General features: G+C 47.2%; 2 protein-coding genes across 2 annotated transcripts; one reads left to right on the top strand and one right to left on the bottom strand.

Moving 5' to 3' along the window:
- Positions 1 to 3,003: 3,003 nt before the first annotated feature.
- Positions 3,004 to 3,256, bottom strand: LOC132355517 (NADH dehydrogenase [ubiquinone] 1 beta subcomplex subunit 1-like). The gene has a single exon (XM_059907926.1). It carries the CDS (start codon positions 3,225 to 3,227, stop codon positions 3,051 to 3,053), a length of 177 nt encoding a protein of 58 aa, XP_059763909.1. The 5' UTR covers positions 3,228 to 3,256; the 3' UTR covers positions 3,004 to 3,050.
- A 15,817-nt stretch (positions 3,257 to 19,073) lies between these two features.
- On the top strand, positions 19,074 to 19,595 carry RPRML (reprimo like). The gene has a single exon (XM_059908542.1). It carries the CDS (start codon positions 19,074 to 19,076, stop codon positions 19,443 to 19,445), a length of 372 nt encoding a protein of 123 aa, XP_059764525.1. The 3' UTR covers positions 19,446 to 19,595.
- Positions 19,596 to 24,845: the final 5,250 nt, after the last annotated feature.

Raw genomic sequence — 24,845 nt, 5'->3', positions numbered from 1 at the left:
ACTTTTTTTAATTTAAAACTTTTAAAATGAAAATGTTAAAATTCATAAGTCTAGCATTCAATGTCCATCTTGTTGCTAATGTAAAGAATTAGTATCATATTATGTCTGAAGTCTAAACATATATAAAAATTTAAGAGTAATATGTAATGTGATTTATGCAATATTACAAAAATTTCCTCAGCTTTTTACAACTGAGGCAAATACTGTACTAATTCCTGTGTACTTCCAGAACCATGAGTAGAAACATGAAAATAAGAATTGTACACTCAGCACTACTAGAAAATGATATTTCATTGTGTTCAAATCTATCGCGTTCAAGCTACCTGAGAGGAAAGCTCTGACAAGTTAATTAGTCCTTTCTCTTTCCTTCTTTTCTGCTCAAAACGTCTCTGGACTCTGAAATTGTACCAAGCAGGAGTCATTAAGCTTTCATCAAACCTTTAGACGCAGTTGCATTTTTCCCCATGAACATAGGGTAAGATGTAAAGAAGCATCTGCCCGGGGCCTAAACATCGTTAGTCAAGAGAGTGGATGTTTCGGGTTAAGTGGTCCTGTGCCAGTGCTGAGTGCCAGATCCTGAGTAACAGAGACATCCTGTGGTTTAATTTAATTATCTTGTCTGCAGGTGCACTAAGCACAGGCCCAGCTAGGGGCTGCACTTGTCAGTTTTAATGGCAATACTGGAAAAGTATGCTCTGGCAATAAATTGCTATAGAAACCAGAGGAAAATTTAAGGAAGTGTCTGCTTTGAGTTTTCAATAAAATATGAGAAAACCCCCAAATGATACCTCTGGCTGAAATGCAGAATACAAGGAACTAAAATCCAGTGACAGAAATGAAATCTGTATTGAAGGCAGAAGGAGCAGAATCCACACGGCAGAAGAGTCAATCAAGGCTGTAGTCACACACTTGGGAAGTTCTTCAAATGCAGAGCAGAAAGACATGTGGAAAACAATGGGACAAAAAAAGGACGGATATGGATGATAAAGATTAGAGCCTTAAACTGGGACAAAGACACCAGAGCTGAAAAAGGTGAGTTTGCAGATCTGACAGGTAACCTGTGTTCCAGGAAAAATACATGAAAAGACAGTCACTACTGAGACATATTCAAACCATATATTCATAAGAATGAATTTTTGACTTTACTTTTAGGCTTGTACTTTACCCCACAGAATATATACCTTCTCAAATACTTCAGGAATAGTGACGAAATTGATTATAAACTAGGCTACAAATAGTACCTCAATTTGTCCCCAAAGGAGGCATTACATAAGCTCCATACTCTGGCTATAATTTAAAAACCCCAGTTTCTTATAACTTTAACAGAAACACACACACACACACACACACACACACACACACACACACACACATTTTTCCCCTCTGAATAATTATTGGGTCAAAGGCAAATTAAAATCTGGAATAACAGGTTTGCAAAACAATGAAAATGACATTAATATATTAAGTGTCTGAAATTTATTTAGAAGTAAATTCATAATCTTAACTGCTTTCATTCAAATAAAACAAGCAAACTGAGCGTTCAACTCAAGAAGTTAGAAGAAGTAGAAGGAAAACATTCCCAAGGAAAACAGAAGGAAGCAAAACATAAGAATGAAAGTGTAACATCTTTAATTGGCTTCAGGGGGAAATATTGGGTGACAAGTTAAAAACGAAGTTAAGAAACAAAGACTAGAGAACCTGAATATTACGTGTCCCACCATGGACTTTGGATCCTTCTCTGTAGCATTAGTGTTGTGTAAACTAAATTTTTCAAAGTTTCTGGAGTGAATTCCTTGCAAGAACTGGCCACTCAGAAGCCAAGGGTTACCAGCAAGCAACAGATTTCTTTAATAAAAACACAGTGGGTAGATTATCCAGGAAAGTAAATATAACTGAAGGTTCTAAAGCCTTGATACCCCAAAAGCATTGCCAAACACTTTCTCCCATAAAATCATATTTTGTCCCAAGGGGGACCCCCAGCAGGACTGAGAAGTACCATTGCCTGCTGCTGGACCTGGGAGCATGGGGCAAGGAGGGACACTTATGTCTCTGCTCAGGAAAGTGCAATGGAAGCTCCTTGATTGTGCTGTGAAATGCAAGAAGAGTGAAATACACTCATGGACCTTAGCAGGTCCATAAGTCTGAGTAATTAATAGACTGGAGAAATTTCATGGTGGTCCAGTCCAGACACACCATTCACATAGTTCAAAAAGAAGCATACCACCCTGAAAGTCAGCCCTTCGAGAAATGAATCTTTCCACTGAGCTAAAATTTGCCTGTGTCCACTTTCTCTGCTTAATCTCAGTCCCCACACGTCATCCACCCAGCTTCGGACCCTCTTGCATGGGGTGGCCAATTGCTGGCCTTTGGAGTCAAACCAAAATTTCTGGCAAAGAACTGGGCTCATATAACTGCATGTATAGGTAAAGCATGTGACTACGTCATTATATGTTTTAGTGTAATCATGCCTGAGCATCTTCATAGAACTTACCTATTATTTTATTACTTTCCCCCAGTTTCTCTTTTATATTATAGTTAAAGCATTATGCTGATTTTTAAATTTACCATCATTATGAATGGATTAAACAAATCAATAAAAAGGAATGAATGATTGGTACACACAACAACGTGGATAAATTTCAAAACAATTATGCTGAGTGAAAGAAGCCAGACCAAAAAAAGAGTATATACTGTATAAGCCCATTTATAGAAAACTCTAGAAAGTGTAAACTAATCTATAATGACAAAACAGATCAGTAGTTTTTTGGGGGATTAGGGAGTAGAAAGGGGCACAAGGAAATTTTGGGGGGTGATTGAGATGTTCACTATCTTGATGTGATGATGGCTTCATGAGAATTTACATAAATCAAAAATTAGCAAATTGTACACTATAAATATGTCATTTATTATATGTCAATACTTCAATAAAGTGCTTAAAATCTTTAAAAATTACTATCATTACACTATGTATATATATTTAAGTAATGAATGTGTTTTTATTTCTCTTATAATTTAAAAAATGTGAACATTCTGTAATTCAGCAGCAACTTTTACTTCCTCGTGACTTCTTCACTGGGTCTTAATTCCCTTTTATATAACAGACTCCTGTTCCGGAAGGCAATTAGCTTTTCATCATTCTTTCTGTCTAGATAACATCCAACGACAAATCCCACAGGGACAAGTATATGTACCCAGTGGTCACGCACAATCTGAAGTAAGTTCATCATGAATTCTGAAGCCTCGGAAGCAACAACGACACCACCCACAAAATACATTTTGTGAAAAGGGAGTTATGGGTCTGTCACGGTTGAGAATCCCAGTATTAGGAAAATTCAGAAGTTGGGGCAAAATTTCTCCCACATGCCGGTTTTCAGGCCAACTCTCTGTGCAATTTATCCAGTGGCCACTAGAGGCCAGCAGAGGTCCAGGTACAGGAAGGCAGGGGCTGCGGGGACACCAACACGTAAAAGTATTCCCTCCTCTATGCTCGCCAGCCTGGGAGCTGGGCATTAATATCCCCGATTTATGCAGTGGTAGAGCGGGATTTGGGTTGTGGTCTCTTTGGCTCCTGATTCCACTTTGTTGGTCCCTCAACATCAAGAGCCCTCCCTGTGCTACCATATGTTCTATCTCCAGTGGGGCAGCAGCCAGAGATCCAGGTCTGTCATCCACAGAGGTGACATGGAGTAGTTGGAGGTGGCATCAAAGAGTTGTGATTCTCAAGGTGCCTTTAGAAGGCAGCTCAGGCTCAAGGCACCCTCTGTATTGGCCTTCCACCTTGCCTGAAACCCTCCTATGATGAGACAAGGCGGACTTCCCTGGTGGCACAGTGGTTAAGAATCCGCCTGCCAATGCAGGGGACACGGGTTCGAGCCCTGGTCCGGGAAGATCCCACATGCCGCGGAGCAACTAAGCCCCGTGCACCACAACTACTGAGCCTGCGCTCTAGAGCCTGCCAGCCACAACTACTGAGTCCGCATGCCGCAACTACTGCAGCCCGCGCGCCTAGAGTCCGTGCTCCGCAACAAGAGAAGCCACTGCAATGAAAAGCTCGCGCACCGCAACGAAGAGTAGCCCCCGCTCGCCGCAACTAGAGAAAGCCTGCGCGCAGCAACGAAGACCCAATGCAGCCAAAAAAAAAAAAAAAAAAAGGTAGCGTTCCATTATCAGACACTGCAACATCACAGGCTTAGCTAACCAGGCTGCAGAATGAAGCACTGGTGGAAAGATCATTTTTTATAAGGGACAGGGAAAGGAGACAAGGTTTAATTGGGGGTGGGGAGGTGATGGTGGAGCACCCATGGGATGCTACAATGGAGGCCTCCCAATAAAAACTATTGTCAATACATCTTGGGCCCTCCCAGTGTGTGAGGCACGAAGCAGTGTATGCAGTGAATCATTTCATCGTCCCAGCACTCTTGTGAAATTAGCTGCAGAGAGGTTAACTCACCCATAATCACAGAGCTTGCAGGTGGCAGAGCAAGGATTTGAATTCAGGTTTGACACCAACATGGTGGGTTTAGCTGCTACTCTGTACTGCTCACTTTCATGGAATTGTCTTTCTTACTCTTTGGGGCTGGGGTATTATTTAGTTCCTGTGTTAAATTGGTTGGTGTTGGTAGCAGGTGGTGGGTATTTTATTTCAAACTTCTGGAGATAAAGCTCCTGATGATTCAAGAGAATTTTAAGCCTCTGTGATGGTGAAGGAGGGAAGTCCTCTCTATTTATTGAACATTTTCAATGTGTGAGGTTCTGTGCTAAGGTTGATACTTTCTTAGTGATGCTATTGGAAGGGCAGGTGGGCAGAGGCCAGCAACAAGGAATCAAGGGGCAGGTGATATGGAATGGTCCCGTGACATTTCTGCCCACAGATGTGTGTCAAAGGCAGCGGGACCCTACCTCAGCTGAAGTCCCGAGCAGGTGACCAGACCAGGATGTAGGTCCAGGGAGCTACACCAAAAGGCCCCAGTCGTCAGGAAAAGCCAAACCATCCCAGTGAGCAGATAACTCATGTGTGTGGTTTGTGGGTGATGAAGTATTCCAGCGGTTTCTTTTTTAATTTTTTTTTTTAATTTATTTTTGGCTGCATTGGGTCTTTGCTGCTGTGTGCAGGCTTTCTCTAGTTGTGGCGAGCGGGGGCTACTCTTCATTGCAGTGCGTGGGCTTCTCATTGCAGTGGCCTCTCTTGTTGTGGCTCACGGGCTCTAGAGCGCAGGCTCAGTAGTTGTGGCGCACGGGCTTAGTTGCTCCGCGGCATGTGGGATCTTCCCGGACCAGGGCTCGAACCCGTGTCCGCTGCGTTGGCAGGCGGATTCTTAACCACTACACCACCAGTGAAGTCCCTCTTCAGAGGTTTCTTTCCTGCACATCTTTTCCCTTGGGCTTGGACCGGTCCACCTGGGATCATGCAGCTTGATCCTCCAGGCAAGGTGGCTCAGGGAGGTGGCCTCTTCTGTTCTGCAGGGCCCATGAGCTATGGGCTTCTGCCCATCCTGCTGTTTTTATGCTCTTATGGACACATGGTAGGGGTGATACAGGCACCAAGTAAAGGCTCCAGGGCTGCACAGGTGAGGACAAAGCAAAAGGAGGCCAGAGATAAACAAGTCCTCACAGACCCATTGGATCCACTTGCTTCATTACATAGATGGGAAAACTGAGGGCTGGGGAGGGGAAAAGACTCGACCAAGGCTACACGCAGGGTGAGCTAATGGCCAAGTTGGGGGTAGGACTCCCAGTACAGTCTCTTTCTCCCATACGCCCCAGACTTAGTTAATGATAGGTCCTTGCTTCTGGACACTTCTTTGTACTTTGTCTATTACTATTTACTCATTATCTTGTGTCTTTCTGAAAACAATAATTCTTTAATATCATTACATATTCAGTCAGTGTTCAAATTTCTAATTTTTCTATGCCAAAAAGCATTTTTTTAAACTATTGGATTAAATCAAGATCCAAATAAGATGCGCTCAGTTGTGATTGGTTGATGTCTCCTAAATCTCTTTTAATCCCTAGTTTTCTCTCCCCTCTTTCTCTTTTTCTTTGTAATTTATTATTGAAGAAGGCAGAGCATATACCTTGTAGATTGTCCATAGTCTGTGTTTTGATGATTACAAGCCCATGATGTAGTTTAACATATTGCTCTGTCTTCTATAATTCCTGTAAATTGACAGTTGAGTCTAGAGGTTAGATCAGATTAAGCTCAAAGCAGGTGTTGTGTTCTTCCATCAAAGGGACATAATGTCTAGTTGGCTTCCTTTTTGTGACATTAGCAGCTGTTGATGCCCAATGCCTGGACCCATTAATTCTCTGGGAGTTAAACATGGTGACATTCTAATTCTATAATTCCTTCTTCATTTAGTAACTGGTTTATTTCAATAAAGAGAAACTTCTCCTCCTCTACTATCGGTTACCCGCGCTATTATCTCATGAATTCTGTGAGAATTCTGGGTCGGTACAAGTGTACCCCATTTCTATATGAGCACAGAGGTCAGAGGGGTAAAGGGAACTGTCACCAGGAGAACTGTCCAGCTGAGCCCCCATCAACCCACAGAATTATAATAAATAATTAAATAGGAGCTGTCTTAAGGCCCTAAATCAGGCAGCAGCCCACGGGTGGCAAACCTGGGCTTAAGGACTCCTAGGCCTTTTTCTCCCTTCGTAGGAGGACAGCTCTGCACAGAATCTTAAACATCATCCAGTTCAGCCTTGTCATGTTCAGATGGGGAAGGTGAGGAAGCTGAAGGCTGGAGAGGTGTAGTGACTTATGCAGACTTGCACACGTAACCAAGGTCATGGGCATAACCTTAAAGGAAACCCCTAAAAATTCCTGTGATCAGTTCCAGGGTCTTTGACGCCTGTGTCTGCCGTTCTTGCTCTACAGCCTGTGCTTGTACCCAGTGCACCATCTCTCGACCTTGTCCTACTGTTGTGTCCCCAGTGCCCAAGATCGACACTTGATAAATATCAGTTGAACGAGTACATGAATGAAGGTACCATTGTTTTTACGTCTCCAGAACTGGCTGCTCGTGGACCTGCCCATTGGGGAAGGCTCTGCAGGCATCGGTCCTGCTGTAGATGTCCAGAGAGCTGCCAGCCTGTCAGGCACAGGGCAGGAGCCGCGGTAAGAGGATGAGAGAGAAGAGGGAAGCAGCAGGGTTCACTCTAAGAAAGCAACTGGAGCGGCAGACTATACTCCATCCTGGCAAGAGGCAAACGCAGCAACACACAATCCTGCAGAGAGCATGGATGGGAGCACCAGTAGGTGGCACTGAGATGGGGCAGGGACAGAACTCCAGTGCGCAGGAGGAGCAAGGCAGGACCCTCAGCCTCATGCTGGGCAGGTGACCAAGGCAGGAACTCAAGCCAAGGGTCAAATCAGAAGCCATGAGTATTAGTTAGGATTAAGCTGAGTTGAGAGGAATGGAAAACCCCAACTATCACTGGCTCAAACAGGGTAGAAGCTCATTTCCTTCTCATGTTAAGACACCCCAAGGGAGTCAGTCTACCACCAACAGGGTGCTCCATGGTACAAAGGAGATGAAAGAGGGAGAGGACCCAGGCTCCCCTGTCTTCTTGTTCTCCTATCTTCAATCATAACTTTGCTCCTTGGACCAAAAAGGCTGCTGGGACTTAGCCTTTCCTAGCCATATTCCAGGTATCAAGAAAGAGTAGGGGAAAGAGAAGAGCAGTCTCCTTTTTTAGGGCATTTCCTAAAATTGTGCAGACTACTTCACTTAGATTCTATTGGCCAAAACTGAGTCACATAACTAGACCCAGCCACAAATGACAATGGGAAATACAGTCTTCATTTCACACATTCATGGGCCCAGCTAAAAATCAGAGGGTCAGTAAGTGAAGATCAGAGAACATGTATCCAGTGACTCAAATTATGATACAAGGAAGAAGTCAGCAGGGGACTCACAGCTTAGGCCCAGGTGCCGGGCTGTAGCTGTTTCCATCCCTGCTGCCCTAGGTCCCAGGGCTTGGGCAGAGTGAGGTTATATGAGTGCAGTTGTGGGGAGGGAGGAGATGTGGAGCCCAGCCGCGGGGCCTGACTGTCCCTGAGTACCACAGCAGCAGCAGTGGGCCTTTTACAGCTAAGCGTAGCATCAGCCCTGGAAGAAGTGTCTGCTCATTGTCAAGGACAGGCACAGACTCAAAGGCCAACAACTGCCTGATGCCGTGAAAAGCATCCTCAAGATGATGAATCCAGGGCCACAGACTGCCTTTTCCCAGGAGGCAGTGACGTGGCTGAGGACAACTGCCTTTTCTTCTTTACTTAAAAAAATAATTAAAACAATTCTACCATAGAATAACATGTATGTAGAAAAGTACACAAATCATAAGTGTACAGCTCAATGATTTTCACAAAAAAATGAACAACCCAAGTACCCAGCACCCAGATCAAAAAGTAGAACATTACCACAACCGCAGAAGGCCCTGAGTGTCCCCTTCTGGTGACTACCCACCCACTCGCCCTCCTCCCACCTCCACCCTTCCCACCCCACACCCTCCAATGCCCACCCCTACCACCAGCATTTAAAAATCTTTCTAGGCAATTCCATAGTCAATGTTGAGAATCGCTGCTTTTGTAAAAACAGTTATCTAACTTGGCTGCACATGAGAATCCACTGGGATAGAAAAAGGAACAGAGACAGCTAGAAGGCAGTGTGGTACAGTGGAGAAACCTGGGGGCCAGACAGGCCTGCCAGTTTTCAGCTGTGTGACCATGACTGAGTCCCTTCACCTCTCTGAGCCTCACCTGTGAAATGGGAATAGTATCATCCCATGCCCGGCAGAGTTAAGGCTGAGAGATAGAGGGTGTTAAGCCCAGGCACATGTAGGGTCCATATATGGCAGCTACAATTGTCATTTTTATTAAAGGTGAGCAACGCCAGGAAGACTGAAAGCTCTTCTTTCTTTATGCACATGGGACCCAATCTGGGGATGGTGGATACAGACTCTGTGGATAAGAGGGTCAACAGGTTGTGCTGATGAGAAGCTGGGGTCTTTCTAGGGAGCCCAGGAAAATTCCACGGGCAGCAGAGATTCCCAGCCAAAGCCAACGAGAGGTGGCCACTGGCTAGCACAGCTGCAACAGCACTGGAGACCAGCAGCTGTGGATGAACTTGGGCAAAACCAATCCTTCTCCTTCAGCAAGACAAGCAAGGATCTGACTGGCTGCAGGCTCTGACTCTGAGATTTACTTATGGAGAAAGAAGCAACCTGCATCCAGCACCTACTTTGTGCCAGATGCTGCACATTCATGCCTTTAATCTTGTGAGGTGGACAAACTCATCCCATTTAACCCTGGAGGAGCCTGAGGCTACGGGCAGGAGCACCTGCCCAACTCACAGAACCCAGGTGTCACCAGGAGGCTGGGACCTGCCTCTCGGTTGGGCTGCAGTGGCAGCACCCCTAGGGATGTTCTGTGTTCACAAATGACCTGCCGACACCTTGTTTGATTAGATGCTCATTTCTGTCTTTTTTCCTGAAATGAAAAGTATATGACTTTTTAAGATGATGACTTTATCCTTTTTTGTACTTATTACAAGACATAATGTTTACTTTAGAACATATAGGAAATACAGATAATCAAAAGAAAAATATCGAAGTCTCTCATAGCCCCATCCTACAGAGATGAGCACATCAAAGTTTCACACCTATTGTTCATCTATGTGAGTCTGTGTGCGTGTGCGTGTGTGTGTGTGTGTGTGCAAGCGCAGGTAGAAATTTACCAAAAAGGAGTCATAGGGTATACTCTGTTAGATATTTAGCTTCTCTTCACTTAACAATATAGTTGACCTTGAACCACACAGGTTTCAACTGCGCGGGTCCCCTTATAGCAGATTTTTTTCAATACAAGGCAGGTTCCATATTCGCAGATACGGAGGACCAACTCTGGGACTTTAGCATCTGGGGATTTTGGTATCCAAGGCAGGTCCTGGAACCAATTCCCTTTGGATATCAAGGAATGACTGCATATAGTGGCCATATTTCTATGTCCTTGAATATTCTTCTCCAACAGTGGCTCTCATTAGAACCCCCCAGGAAAGCTTAACAAATATTCACGTCTGGGTTCCACCCCCAGGCCGATTTAATGGGCCTGGGATGGGGTTGGTCTATGGGACTTTTAAGACTCCCCAGGTGGTTCCAATGTGTGGCCAAGCTGGAGGGCCCCTGTGCCACGGCATCATTTTCCCATGGTGGCCTTGCATTCTTTTTGCTGAAGGGATGCACTGTAATTTGACCAACACCCTTTTCTTGGACATTTAGTTTGTTTCCATTTTTTCATCATTATAAACCTTGTAGAAGGTTCTTCAAGTTTCTCCCATTGCACATGTTCATTATGGCTTTCAGGAACATCGATAGTATGATCATTTTATTCTTTTTTTTTCTTCCAGCCTTATTGAGATATAATTGACATACAGCACTGCATAAGTTTAAGGTGTACAGCATAAAGATTTGACTTACATACATCATGAAATGATGACCACAATAAGTTTAGTGAACATCCATTATCTCATATAGATACAAAATAAAATAAAAAAAAATATTTTTCCTTGTGATGAGAACCCTTAGACTTTACCCTCTTAACAACTTTCACATATAACATACAGCAGTGTTAATTATATTTATCATGTTGTACATTACATCCTTAGTACTTTTTTATCTTATAACTGGAAGTTTGCACCTTTTCACCACCTTTATCCAATTTCCCCTCCCCCCACCCGTAGGTGATTTTATTCTTTTTTTCATATATATATATTTATTTATTTATTTGGCTGCACCGGGTCTTAGTTGCAGCACGCAGGATCTTCATTGCCACGTATGGGATCTTTGTTGCGGCATGCAAACTCTTAGTTGCCAGCATGTGGATCTAGTTCCCTGACCAGGGATGGAACCCGGGCCCCCTGCGTCGGTAGCGCGGAGTCTTAGCCACTGGACCACCAGGGAAGTCCCTGGTGACTTTGTTCTTGATTTAAGAACTTTGGCAAAGACGCTTATGGAATAGTATCAGGTGAATTAGATACGACTCTTTTGTATAAGTGAAAGTCAGCTCGAGGTAGCTTAAGCTATAAAGAGGGCTTATTACCAAACTCTGGGAGATTTCAGCGTTCTGACTGCTGGGACTTTCTCTCACACCCTTTAAGCTGTTGCTCCTCATTCCTTCTCCCCCAGCTCCGGGCAACCACTAATCTGCACTTTTGTTTCTATGGATTTACCTATTCTGGATATTTTATATAAATGAAATCATACAGTATGTGACCTTTTGTGTCCAGCTGCTTGTACTTAGCCTAAAGTTTTTGAGGTTCATCCACGTTGTAGTGTGTATCAGTCCTTCGTTCCTTTTTATGAATAATATCCCATTTGAATGGCTATACCACGTGTTGCTTGTCCATTCATCTGTGGATGGACATTTGGCCGTTTCCACCTTTCAGCTATTATGAATGGTGCTGCTGTGAACACGCATGTATGTGTATTTGTCCATTTCCAATTCTTTGGGAATATACACCTGCGAGTGGAATTGCTCATCATTACCTTTTGTCTGGTCAATTGCAGTAGCATCCAGAGTGATCTCTACATGGTTGCAAGGGTGATCATTTTCCTTTCTCAAAAACATTATTTTTCTTCTTATAAGAGCTATACATGTTCATTGTCAAATTTTTAAAAAATACAGAGAAGAGTTTGTTTTCCTTTTTAATCCAGGGGAATGTAAATGCTTCTCCGCTGACTTCCCCGCCCACTCTTCAGCCTTCTCTTTTGACACTCCTCCGCACTGCCGCCCCACCCCTGGGTCCCCGTGACTACAGCCCTATGCTTCCCCAGGCTTCAGAGCCACAGCAGATGCTGCTTCCTCCGTGGATTGCTCTTCCTGCCCTTGTCTGCATTTTCCTGTTTACCTTTTCTGACTCAGCACTCCTGTCACTGTTCCCCCAGCACATCACACAGACCTGTAAATGGCCAAGATCACTGTGCCCGGACAGTGAGAAAGGGAGGCTGACCCACTTGGGATGCTGTGGGGTTCTTCCGCTTGACCCCAAAGCAGCACTGGTCCTAGCCCTTTCCTCTCTGCAGTTTCCGATACTCCCCACAGCGTCTGAGCTAAACAGGGAATCACCAGCTCCCCTGAGCCTTGTCATTAGGGGTTGGCATTTTGCTACATTCCCCTGTTGTGACGACTGGCAGTGAGGCTGGTGCCAAATGGGCAACCCAGAAGGATATTTCTCTTCCTTTTTCCTTCCTCCAGCCTTGTTCTTTCGGCTCGAGAAGCCAGATGCTTTGGGGTCTAATTACACGCTGCCTGCCGTTGGAAGTGCAGAATGTCAGAGCTGGAAAGGAAGAACCTCATTATAAATAATCACTGCCAGCATTTATTGAACACTTACTCTGTGCCAGGTCCTGTGCCAGGCCTGTTTCCAGGCATTACCTCATTTACCCTTCCCAACAATTCTAGGAGGCAGAAACCATTATCACCCCTGTTCTGCAGGGAAGGAAACAGAGGCTTTAGGGAGGTTACAGGGCATTTCCCTAACTGTGCTGAGTGGTACACAGTGGCAAAAAATATTAGTAGGTGGGTAGGGAAAAAGAATCCCATTGTTACACACCGCATCCTGCAACCCCGCCCCCCCCCCAGGAAATTCACAATGCACATCATCAACATACTAAAGGCCCTGAGAAGTCCTGTAGTTGAGAAATCTGTTAAGGTCAGTGCCACTTCTGTACAGACCTCACGGAACTACTGATCCAGAAAGCACAGTTTGGGGAATGAAGATATTAACCATGCTTCTCATCTTATATATGGGGTGAGGGAGGCCCAAGTAGTGGTTTAGGTGCAGACCAGGCACAGATCTTGGGCTCCATGCTCTCTGCACGTCACCTCCCCCACCTTCCAGGAAACAGAGGGTGGAGGAAGGCAAACCATGATCCAAATGGCCCACTCCCTGTTTTTATAAATAAAGTTTTGTTGAAGATGATCTGTTTCAGCTCCCTCGATTTATAGATGAGCCAATCAAGGCCCAGAGAGGATGGGTGACTTGTCAAAGGGCACACAGCCAATTAGGGGCAGAGGCAGAAATAGATTCCAGATCTCCAAAATCCAGGTATTCTCTGAAACACAAATCAGACAGGTGGTAGGAGGTGACGTGTGAAGTCCCTGATACCTGTGATACCAGCTCACAAGTTCTCCACTGCACAGTACTTACGCAGGCACTGCCCCCTTCCTGCTATGGCACAGACACCCCCGAGGCATTTCTCCCGATGCTTTGGGCAAAGCCACCCTGGTGTGAAGAGTGGCGCTCCTCTGCTCTCCACCTCGTGTGGGTGAACAGAGCAGGGGCCAACCTTGAAGTCTCTCGAGGAGGGGCAAAAGCTGAATGGGGCGATCCGTGTTTATTTAAATTCTGTACCAGATGCAGGAAATCATTAACTTCCCCTCTGCCAATGTAAAACGTGAGATCATTTGGACAGGACCTGGGCAGAAGGCAACCTTTGCCTGCTCCAGGAAGAGTTTGCCAAACAAATGAAGAGCATAAACAGGAACCTCAGGGCAGCTGTTTGAAACCACTTCCGAAAATAAATTCCTTTCAAGGGCTTTTGGGCGTCCCTGAAGTGCACTGTTGTACAATGGTCATCTGTTGACATTTTGTGTGTGTGTGTGTGTGTGTGTGTGTGTGTGTACAGTTGAATACGCAAATAGAATCATTCTTACCTCTTCATTAAAATGGTTCATGCATAGAACACTTTATTAACCTTTTTAGAAAGGTGAACAATTTAAAATACCTTCAGACGTAAACATTTCGGTTCAGATAGGTCCATCTGGCAACTGATACTAATTGGGGAGGTTTTATTAATCTCTGAATCTAGGGGTGGAATCGTCTTACCAACCCCGGATGGCCAAGGCATGGTGGACAGCTAAAGGTTCATCTAGAAACAGCTGCGGGGACAACGGCGGCCTCTGGGTGGAGGTTCTTCCTGGGGCAGCCAGACTGCCCAGATGGCCTTTCCAGAGCTGGGAGATGCAGGCTTGTCACTGAGGTGGAGGGTAAAAAATAGTCCTGTGTGGGTGGCAGCTGGGCCCAGAGGCACTGGCTTCCTCATTCTAGAGCGGGAAGGCAGCCCGGTTGACAGGCACCTCCTTAAGCTCCTGAGGCCTCTCCCAAGCCCTGGGGCCTGGGGGGAGGGTGGTCTTTCTCTAACAGCGAAACACTCCCCTTCCCCCCTGCCCCCCACCCCCACCCCAAGCACAAAGAACGTGCTGGAACAAACTTGGGCTGGGTTATAAGGTAGCTAAGGGCTGAAATTCTGGCTGTGCCAGTTACCAGCTCTGTGACCTCAGGCAAGATTTTTCTCCTTTCTGAGCCTCCATTTTCTCATCTGTCAAATGGGGATCCTGACTTCTCTCTGCAAGGCTAGCTGTGAAGATTAAGTAACAATGACAGCTGACGTGTTCTACTCTGCAACCTCACTCTTCTGCCCCTCCCCCTTCCACCGGTTGCTCACCTTCCAGCACGTTCTTCAAGAGTTGCTCTAAGGCAAGCCAGCTGCATGTCATGAGGACGCTCAAGCAGCCCTACGGGAAGGTCTCCAGGGCCAGGAACTGAGGCTTCCAGACAATAGCTGTGCTGAGGAGTCACGGTAGAAGCTGATCCTCTACCCCCAGTGGAGCCTTCATGTGACTGCGGCCCTGGCCAACCCCTTGACTGCAGCCTCATGAGAGACCCTGAGCCAGAACAACCCAGCTAAGCTGCTTCTGGTTTCCTGGCCCTCAGAGACTATGTGAGCTAATAAATATTTACTAAATTTGGGGGTGATTTGTGATGCAGAGATAAGTAATGTACTTCTCTTTCAGGGTTATTGTACGAATTAAGAGTTAATGCAGGGACTTCCCTGGTAGTCCTGTGGTTAGGACTCTGCGCTTTCACTGCCGAGGGCAAGGGTTCAAATCCCTGGTCGGGAAACTAAGATCCCACAAGCCGCTTAGGTGGAAAAGAATATGAAAATATATATATGTATAACTGAGTCACTTTGCAGTACAGCAGAAATTAACACAACATTGTAAATCAACCATATTTCAAGCAGTTAATGCAATCAAATAGCAACCAGACTTGCTGGGACCAGTGACTCCAGAAAGGGCAGAAGGGAAAAGCAGGAGGAGGGAGCACTGAAGAGGGAGCATCTGGCTGAGTCCCGGCCAGGCAGGTCCCCCACTCCTGAACTCTGGGAAGGAGTCTGGGAGACTGAATATACAATGGCCAGACCGTGTATAAAAATAGTGCTCTGACCCACTACCTATAGCAACAGCCCAGGAAGCCGAACCACAAGCCCTGTAGCAACCAGCCCCAAACATCCAGGCCTTGATCAACAACAAGCTTCCCTAATTTTGCCCCCACTTTCAACACAGTACAAATTGGAGAAAGTTAAATATGCTCCCCTAACCAATCACATGGGCTGCCCCTCGTCTAGTCAACCCACCTATAGCTTTTCTATGCCAGCAGCCTCCAATCGGGGCACACCTGAAGCCGGCTCTTTTTGCTGCTACAAAGCTTTCCCGCTCCTCTATCTGCCTTTGTGTCCCTGCCAAACCCAAGTAATGGTGGCTGACTCCCCCACTGTAGTAAGCTGTGAATAAATAGCCTTTGCTCGTTCATTTGGGTGGTCTTTGTTTATTTCCACAAGCCCAAGTTCTCTCTCTCCCTTCCTGCTCCCAGGTCATAGACAACATCTTCCCCTCCTGCAAGGTAACCAGAGAAAGCTGCTCAGGGATGATGGAAGAAAGGGGACAGTTATAATTAAGAGTGTAGCTTTGGATGTAGTATTGATATATCTATATCTATATCAATCTATACACACACACACACACACACACACACACACACACACACACACTGGAATATTACCCAGCCATCAAAAAGAATGAAATAATGACATTAGCAGCAACATGGATGGACCTAGAGATTATCATACTAAGCAAAGTAAGTCAGAAAGAGAAAGACAAATACCTTGCGATATCACTTATATGTGGAATCTAAAATACGATACAAACCAACATATCTACAAAACAAAAACAGACTCACTGACATAGAGACCAGAATTGTGTTTGCCAAGGGAGGGGTTGGTAGGGGAGCAAAGGACTGGGAGCGTGGGATTAGCAGAGGCAAACTATTATATATAGGATGGATCAACAAGGTCCTACTGTATAGCACAGGGAACTATATTCAGTATTCTGTGACAAACCATAATGGAAAAGAATATGAAAATATATATATGTATAACTGAGTCACTTTGCAGTACAGCAGAAATTAACACAACATTGTAAATCAACCATATTTCAATAAAATTTTTTAAAAAAAGAGTGTAGCTTTGGAACAGGACAGATCTCGGCTCAAATTCTGGCTCTGATGCTTAACTAGCTGTGTGGTCTTAAGTAAGTCAAATAACCACTCTGAGTCTCTGTTTCCTCATGTCAAGGGGACTTCCACCGTAAGAATTCAGTGAGGTAATATATTTAATGCACTGAGCATATAATAGGTGCTTAATAAAGGAAAGGCCAACCATGAGCCTCCTCACAGCCTCTTGCTGGAGTAGGCAGGCCCCTGTACCCCACTTTTACTCACACCTCCCCAACCTTTCTGTGCAGCAGACAGCTTGACTGACCTCAGCTGGATGGGGTCAAAGCCATGGGCTCCAAGTCCAGGGTATATCAAAGGTCAGGGGTTGGTCTCAGGAAAAGGATGGACAAAAGACAACAAAAGTGTTTCTCTAAAGAAACCCAGCTGGTCAAAAGCAGGGGACAAAATGTCTAGGCCAGATACCTGTTCTCATCCTGTTCTATCCTGGCTCTGAGGGGTGGTCAGGACAGGGAGACTCCTGCCCAGAAAACTCTGAGTGCCCTTGTGCCAGGCTGCTTTCTTAAGACTGAGGAGGTGAGCTGGGTCTTTCCCTAATCTCTCCTCTGTGTGTGTGTGTGTGTGTGCATGCATGTTAGTTTCTTCATCTTTAAAATGAGAAATTTAATAGCTTCGCAGGACACACACACACACAAATTAGTGTTCTACTAATAGTGAGGGGGTGGCTTTGGGATGCTCATGTGCTGGAGGCATCCTGAATCCCCTCCCTCCAATTTGCCAAGCCCTTTCTTTCCATCCACTTATCTCTCCTTCCACCGCCACCCCTGGAATCCAAGTCTCCAGCCAGCCATCTTTTGCCTGGACTATTGCAAAAAGTCCTGAATCTTTCCTTTGATTCAACAATCAAAGAATACAAGGGTGAGAAACCATCCACTAGCCCCTAAATTCACACTATGATTTTTAAAATATTGACAATAAACAGGACTGGGGGCAGTGTGCTCTTTCTCCACAGGGCTGGTGTGCAAACTGGTACATTTCTGAGGGGCAATTTGGTTAGATGTGATTTACTGATTCTGCAGGTCCATTTTTCAAAATATAATAGAAATAAAAAATTACACTTTCTGTACAAAGACTTCATTACAAGGTTCTTTATGGTAATCTTGTTTCTGACAAAAGAAGGAGAAAGAAAGAAAGAAAGAAAGAAAGAAAGAAAGAAAGAAAGAAAGGAAAAGAAAGAAAAAGAAAAGAAAGAGAAAGAAAGGAAGGAAGGAAGAAAGAAAGAAAGAAGAAGGAAAAGAAGGAAGGAAGAAAGAAGGGAAGGAAGGAAGGAAGGAAGGGAGAAAGAAAGAAAGGGAGAGAGAGAGAAACAAGTCAGATATCCAAAAATAGAGACTTTGGTTAAATAAATTGTAACAGTCTATAGTTTGAATACAATATACAATTCCTTCACTAAAAATGATGGTGCAGACCAGTAATTCTCAAAGTGCATCTAGGAAGAGCAGCAAGGACATTTATTTGAAATGCACAGGCTTACTGATTCAGAAACTCTGGGCTGAGCCCGGGAGTCTGGGTTTTAACAAGCCCCCTGGGCAATTCAGAACCACTGTTGTAGGTGAATATTTATCACTACCAAAGGATAAACTGTTAAATGACAAAGGGTTACAAAACAGCATGTACAAAACAGCATGTATGAACAGTGCATCCCTATTCTGAATACATATATAAAGACACACATAGAAAAAGGACAGGAAGATATTGTACCAAGGCGGTGACATGGACACTCTCTGGGTAGTAGGATCATGAGCTTTTAGATTTTTTTGCGTTTTGCTAATCGGTAATTTCTAACAAGTTTACAGTGACGTGTATTTGTAAAAAAGAATGGGGAAGGGGAAAATGCAATAACATTTTTAAATTAAGAAAATGTCAAACGGGGAGGGCTGGGGGCGAGGTGGGAAGGGGGCAGAGAGTACTCCTCACCTTCATGGTGGGAGCGAGGCTGGGAGGACCTGGGTGGGAGCGGCGGGGCACGGCCGGCCACCCAGGGCCACTGCCCAGTGACGAGGGGAGAGAGGAAAGGGAAGGCAACGCTGGGGCGAGGGGAGGGGTCTCTGCGACTCCTCTGACATCTGGGAAGGCTTCCTGCGACTTCAGTAAAGAGCGGAGAAGAGACTTAGGGCAGACTTCAGGAAGAACTTAACTGCTAAGAGCACCAAATCCCAGAAGGGGCTCCTTGGGAGATTTTTCCCGGCTGGAACCAAGGCTGCCCCGAGGGTGTCGAGCTTCGCCGACCGAGGGCGGGGCTGCCCTGATCTCCCGACCCCTTCCAGCCTTGGGACACTGGGGGAGCTGCGATCGTTGCGGGATTCCCGCCCCCCACGGACGCTGCAGGGCCTGGGGGGGGCGGGGATGGGGAAGGAAGGAGAGGGGGCGGGGCCGTTGCTAGGGGAGGGGCGGCGGGGAGTGAGAGGAGCGCAGTCGGTGCCGCGGGGCGCGCTCGGCTCTGCGGCTCCAGCTCCCGCGAAGCCTGTTGCTGCCTTCTCCCGGCCGCCGCTTCCCGCCAGGTGCCCAGGGGCCGGCGGCCCGAGGGGTGCGGCGCGCGGGCAGCCCCCCGCCCTCTTGCTCTCCACGCACACAGGTGGACCGAGCGTCTCCGAGAGCGCGGACGCCGGAGAGCCTCCCGGTGTGCCCCGGACCGCGCGCCAAGACCCCGGGCGCCGAGCGGCGATGAACGCGAGCTTCCTGAACCACAGCGGCCTGGAGGCTGCGGGTGGCTTGGGCGGCGGCGGCGGCGGCGGCGGGGCCGGCGTGGGGAACCGCAGCCACGGGCTGGGCACGTGGCTGGGCTGCTGCCCCGGGGGCGCGCCGCTGTCCGCCAGTGACGGGGTCCCCGCGGGGCTGGCTCCGGATGAGCGCAGCCTGTGGGTGACGCGCGTGGCGCAGATTGCCGTGCTTTGCGTGTTGTCGCTCACCGTGGTCTTCGGCGTTTTCTTCCTGGGCTGCAACCTGCTCATCAAGTCGGAGAGCATGATTAACTTTCTGATGCAGGAGCGCCGGCCTTCCAAGGACGTGGGCGCTGCCATCCTGGGGCTGTACTGAGCGCCGCCTCGGCCCGCCCTCGGCAGCTTGGCTGGAAGAAGACGGAGAAGGGAGCCCAGGACCCTGGTTCCCCCTCCCCGGGCTCTGCCGCCGCCTCTCGGCGGGCAGCGCGAGGGGCAGCGACGTGCCTCCGGGCGCCCGGGCCCGGGCCACTGCGGGACCTTAGGCGGCGGCGCGGGAAGGGACTTCCACACCCGACTCGGTCCTGCGTGCGGTCCAGCGTTGGGGGATGGGAGGGTAGCGGATGGGGCTTCTTAACTGTTACTTTGAAAGGAAGTTCTGGGCCGGGTGGGAGAGGTTGTGGGATGCACTTGGGGCTGAGGTCACTGCCGTGGGAACTTTGTGTGTATGTAGGTGGGGTGGAGTGGGGGCGAGTTCCGAGCAGCGTGCGGGGGGGCGCCGCTGTTGACGAATCCGAGTCACTGAGCTTGTTGGTTTGATTTCGCATTTGAGAAGAAATCTTGCAATAAAGCTACAGCCGTCGGGCTTCCCGCGGCTTCCGCCCGCACTCCTGTGGGATGTGTGTGTATGTTGGGGGGTGTGTTGGCGGGGGTGGGCGGTGTGTAGCCTACTAGCAAGTACTTTAGGCAGGTCATAGGACGCCGGGCCTCAGGACTGGGCAGCTGTCGGGGCTGGTCACAGGCTCCTGAGACCCCACTCGGAAGCCGCAGCCGGGGAGGCAAAAAGGTCCTGTTTTCTACGCGGACAGCCAGGGAGGCAGGTCCTGCAGGCTGGCGGGACAGCTGGTGAGATCAATTAAATCACTGGAAAATTTGAATCTATTACGTGAGATGGAAAAAAAAAAATCAGTTACTTGAGTCCAAAAGGGAGAAAATAGCAAAAATAATACATCAGGACAGTGGGCAAATAAAATTTAATTAATGTGTGGGCAGAGGTCTAGATCGAGGGAAATTTTAATTATAGGGCCAAAACCCCATGTAAGGGCTTGCTTGACGCTACCCTTGTAGAGGGTAGGTGAGCAGATTCTGAAGATGTGCCCTTGCAGCATGGGGAGGAGAGTTTGGGTGGGGGGAATGTATGCTTGGGAGAGGGCTTTGTGGTTTGAAGGCCCCAGGATGTTTAAAATGGAGCAAATGACCTCCAATGTAGCTGTGTTCAGGGAATTTGGAACCTCCCATTATGAGATGCCCCCTGCTGCCCAGAACCCTGGCACCTCTTATAGGTGCAGAATTTCCTTAAAGCCGTGTTAAGCAGTTAGAACCTTGGCACTCACAGCCAAGGGGGAGTGTGAGTGGCTCTGCTGTCTGCAAGTGTCTGGTCTGGGGAAGAACCGAAACTGGGGGGTGGGGGACGGGAGGAGAGAAAGCTGGGCTTTGTAGCTTGTGTATCTCGCCCTTAGCCCTAGTGCCAACCCCACTCAGGCACCCTGGTGCTTGGAAGATTTGTGGGGAGGGCTCTAGTGGATTTCTCCCCCTCTTCTCTCTTTTGCCATGGGTGGAAGTGAAGGTGAATGAGAAGGAAGGTGGCTGAAGCCTTACTTGGCTTTGGGAAGAGAAATATAGGGAGCACCAACTCATGTCTCCAGCACTAGTTCCCCACAAGGTTGGTGGGGGGCACAGCATCTCAACAAAAGCATAGATGGTCACTGATTATGAAGGATTCAGAATCCTCCTGGCTCCTGAGCCCTCCTGTGTAACCAGAATCGTCATCATTAGGGCCTTCCCTGGTGGTCCAGTGGTTAAGACTCCGCGCTGCCGATGCAGGGGTTGGGGGGGCCCGGGTTCCATCCCTGGTCGGGGAACTAGATCCCACATGCATGCTGCAACTAAAAGAGCCCGCGTGCGGCAACTAAGACCCGGCGCAGCCAAATAAATTAATAAATAATAAATAAATATAAAAAAAAAAAAGAATCATCATCATTAGGATGTGTCATCTTCCCACCCACACCCACCCCACCACCCCAATCTCAGACCTGGGAGAGTTCATCCAGTTAGGTCAGTCCAGTAAAGGATAGGGGCCAGAAACTACTTGCAGAGTTAAACCCACAATGTGGAGAATGTTCTGTTGATGGTTTGGGGTGACTTGCAAGTAGCCCAGCTTGACCTGGTGAGAGCAGCCTTGAACAACTGGGGCAACCTGGGGACCTGGCTCTGTAGCACAGCTGCCTGGAGCCTGGCTGACCCGATGGCCTGAAGAATGGAGTTCAGAGAGCTGCAGGCGTTCACGTAAAACCCAAATGACAGGAAAAATGGGAGTTTTGGCAGGGACACAGCTTAGACACTGCTTTCTGGTCGACCAAGTTGGAGCGAACACTACGAGAACTTCCCTCTAATAAAATGGATCTGCGACTGGGGCAAGAGAAGGGGATTCAAGAGTTCAGTTTCCTGAATTTGCTGAAAAAGGAAAGCCTTAATGGGGAAGCTTTGCAGGATTTTCTCACTGTAAAGAAGAAAAAGGACAATGAAGACATGTACTAACATGCGTGTTTGTGCACTCCATCCCATGACTGGCACACCCATGTGTACAAGTATGCACACACAGGCAGGTGCACACAAAGCCAGGCTCAAGCCCCAAAGAGGAAAATAGCAAGTGTGAGTGGGGTCCAGGGAAGGGGTGGAGGGTGAGATCTCATTTGCAGTCCATCTTAGTTCTTTCGAAGCCCTGATGTCCTGTAATGTGTTTACAGAGCTCTCTTATATAAACCTCAGGGGTGGGCACACTTAGTTACGAAAGAGCGAGCGCACGAAGCATAGTGCTTCAGGAGAAAGGCAGGACTAGATCAGAATCCTGAGCCTGGGGCATCGGGCACTGGACAGAGAAAGAGCCTGGTTCTCCAATGCCCTCTCCTCACTCCCCACCCCCGTGCAGGGAGAGATCTTCCAACAAGGGCTGCCCAAGATTCAGGGGCCAAATCTCTGGAGGTCCTGGGTTCAGAAGGGAAGTCCTGGACGCTGGTCTTTGAAATCCTAGCCGCCCTGCTTCCTAGCTCTGTGACTCTGGGGAAGTAACTCAATCTCTCTGAGCCTTAGTTTCCTCATCTATAGAATGGAAGCCATAGTACCCACAGCTCCCATGAGATGATGAGTATAAAGTAGCCGACATAGTGCCTGGCGTGTGATAAACAGCCAATAAAGATAATTATTATGATTATCATTATTTTTGTTTAGGGTATGAACTCTTCCCCAGCAAGATATATTTGGTTCTCTGAAAGGGGATCTTGGACAGAAAAATAGTAACTCGTATTTGCAAAGCACTTTGTAGGTTTCAAAGCACTCTCATAATCAGGACAAAAATAATGTATCGCGTGTCTAATGAGCTGAGCACTGAGCTCCCACTTTGCTGAGGAAGGTTTTGTTACTGCTCCCATTTCACAGGTGAGGTAACTGAGGCTCTAAGAGGTTGTCTGAGGTCACCCAGCCAGGAAGGGGCAGAGCTAGGATTCAGCCCTGCCCGTGACTCCAGCCTTCCCTCCACATGCTCTTGTTTGCTGTCCACAACAGCTCAGTGAGTAAGAGCACACGCTCTCCCATGAGCCTGTTTATAGGAGAGGAAACTAAGTTTCCATTTAACGGACTTGCCCCTGTTCATTCTTTCAACCAGTGTCTACTGTGAATCTCCTGTGGGCCAGATACCGTGCAGGCACTGGGGTGAGCAAGGGGATAGCAGAACTGGAGTCTAGCCCGGCCTGCAGCCCCGGGTACTTGCACTGCTCCTCAGGGCCACTAGCCCTTGGGTATTGAGGGTCTCAGGGACTAGGTCAAACCCTCTACTTCCCTTCCTCTGAGTCAGGGATGGAATATCTGGGGTCAGTTGTGCTCTCACTAGCAAGAGGTCCTCTGGAATGGGGGACAGTAGGAAGGGCTTACATCACAACATCCACTTACTTTCCCACTTGTTTGTCTGAATCCAGTTCACACAGAGCCATGCTGGGCTGGCTTCTGGGAGTCGCTCTGCCCAAACTCTCCCCAGACCCCAACTGAGCAGCAGACCAAGAGCAGCCTGGAGTGTTAGGGGAGGTTTAGATGGGACAGTGAAGCCTGAGAAGTGGTGGGCACAGACAAAAAATGGCCACATCCATCATTCCAATGTTGGGGGAAAGGGGTGTGTGTCGGGGGGTGGGTGTGTGGGTATGTGTGTGTCACATATTTTATACCAAGGAATTTGGTGGGATCTCTGAGTAGCATTCCTTGAGTGCAGCTCACGATCCTCTCTTGTCAATCAAGATCTTACCAGGTACATGGGATGTCCAGATCCCCGAACCCGGCTCAGGGCAGGCCAAACCAGGCAAGTGTCCAGGTCTCTGAGATGGCAGCTGGGGCGGGGGTGTGGGGTCCCTACCCTGAGGCAGCATCTGCTTACCCCTGCAGCTCTATGGTGTGATAGAGCTCCATCACTACACTACCCTCGAGGACCAGAACTGTCTTCTCTGTGTGTGTATTTTCTGTGGTGCCAAGCATGATGCTTTATTCTGTTTAGAAACATCACAAAACTTGGTTGAATTGAAGACACAGCCTCTGCTTTCAAGGGGTGTCATGCATCATAGGGATCAAAGACATGTAATCAAATAAACAAAACACAAGGAGGGTAAGTGTTCACTTCAGTCAGATACAAATAAAATCCCATAGTAATGATTCCCTTTTTAGGTGCTAATATTGCCATTTAGAGAAGATCTTCCACATGCCAGGAATGGTGTGAAGCACTTTTCATATTTTATCTCGTAATCCTTTCTATTTTTTTCATAACCCAGATCTAATAATTCCTGTAAGGCAGAGATTATTGTCATCTCCACTTAAGAGAACAAGGCTCAGACTGTTAGGTCATTCCTCTGAAACCACAGTTAAGAATCAATGGAACCAGAGTCCACATTCAAGTCTATCTGAGTTCAAAAGATATTTGGAAAGTGATGAGCTGGCACATTTTATGATTTTGATTGAAACTTTGAAATTAAACCATGACTTGATTTTTCTGTTTCATTGTCCAGGATGTGGGGAGATTTTGGGGAGCACTTCTCACTTTTCTTTGTTGCAGAATGTGATGGTGACTCCTTAGTTATGAAATAGTACTGCTACTGACGATGAAGATGTTGGTGATGATGGTGAGAAATTAACGACTCACCACCATCACTAAACAGACTATAAGTTGACAAGAAAAGTTACCCAAAACACTAAAAGTAGAGAGGGAAAGAGAGGTTTATGTCGAGATGGTTGACTATATACTCACTCCATCCAGCTCTGTGTCATTATAAACACTGGGACAGATATTAAAGAAAATCTATAGCATTGCAGGAAAACATAAGGGGTGCCCTCACTGGACTAGAAACCATGAAGATATCCTGGAAAATAGGTGGCAGATTAGGTCAGGTTGGAAGGGGTACTCACAGCTCACAGATCAGGAAAGCAAGGTCTGCCACAAAAGGTGGGAACTGTTCCAGGGTGTGCC

This window comes from Balaenoptera ricei, chromosome 20, assembly GCF_028023285.1.
Source record: "Balaenoptera ricei isolate mBalRic1 chromosome 20, mBalRic1.hap2, whole genome shotgun sequence".
NCBI lineage: Eukaryota > Metazoa > Chordata > Mammalia > Artiodactyla > Balaenopteridae > Balaenoptera > Balaenoptera ricei.
This window is presented reverse-complemented; position numbering and strand designations above follow the sequence as displayed.

What these genes read in the sequence shown, in the direction of transcription:
- LOC132355517 (XM_059907926.1), bottom strand. Translation starts at nt 3,227, where the DNA reads ATGATGAACTTACTTCAGATTGTGCGTGACCACTGGGTACATATACTT.
- RPRML (XM_059908542.1), top strand. Translation starts at nt 19,074, where the DNA reads ATGAACGCGAGCTTCCTGAACCACAGCGGCCTGGAGGCTGCGGGTGGC.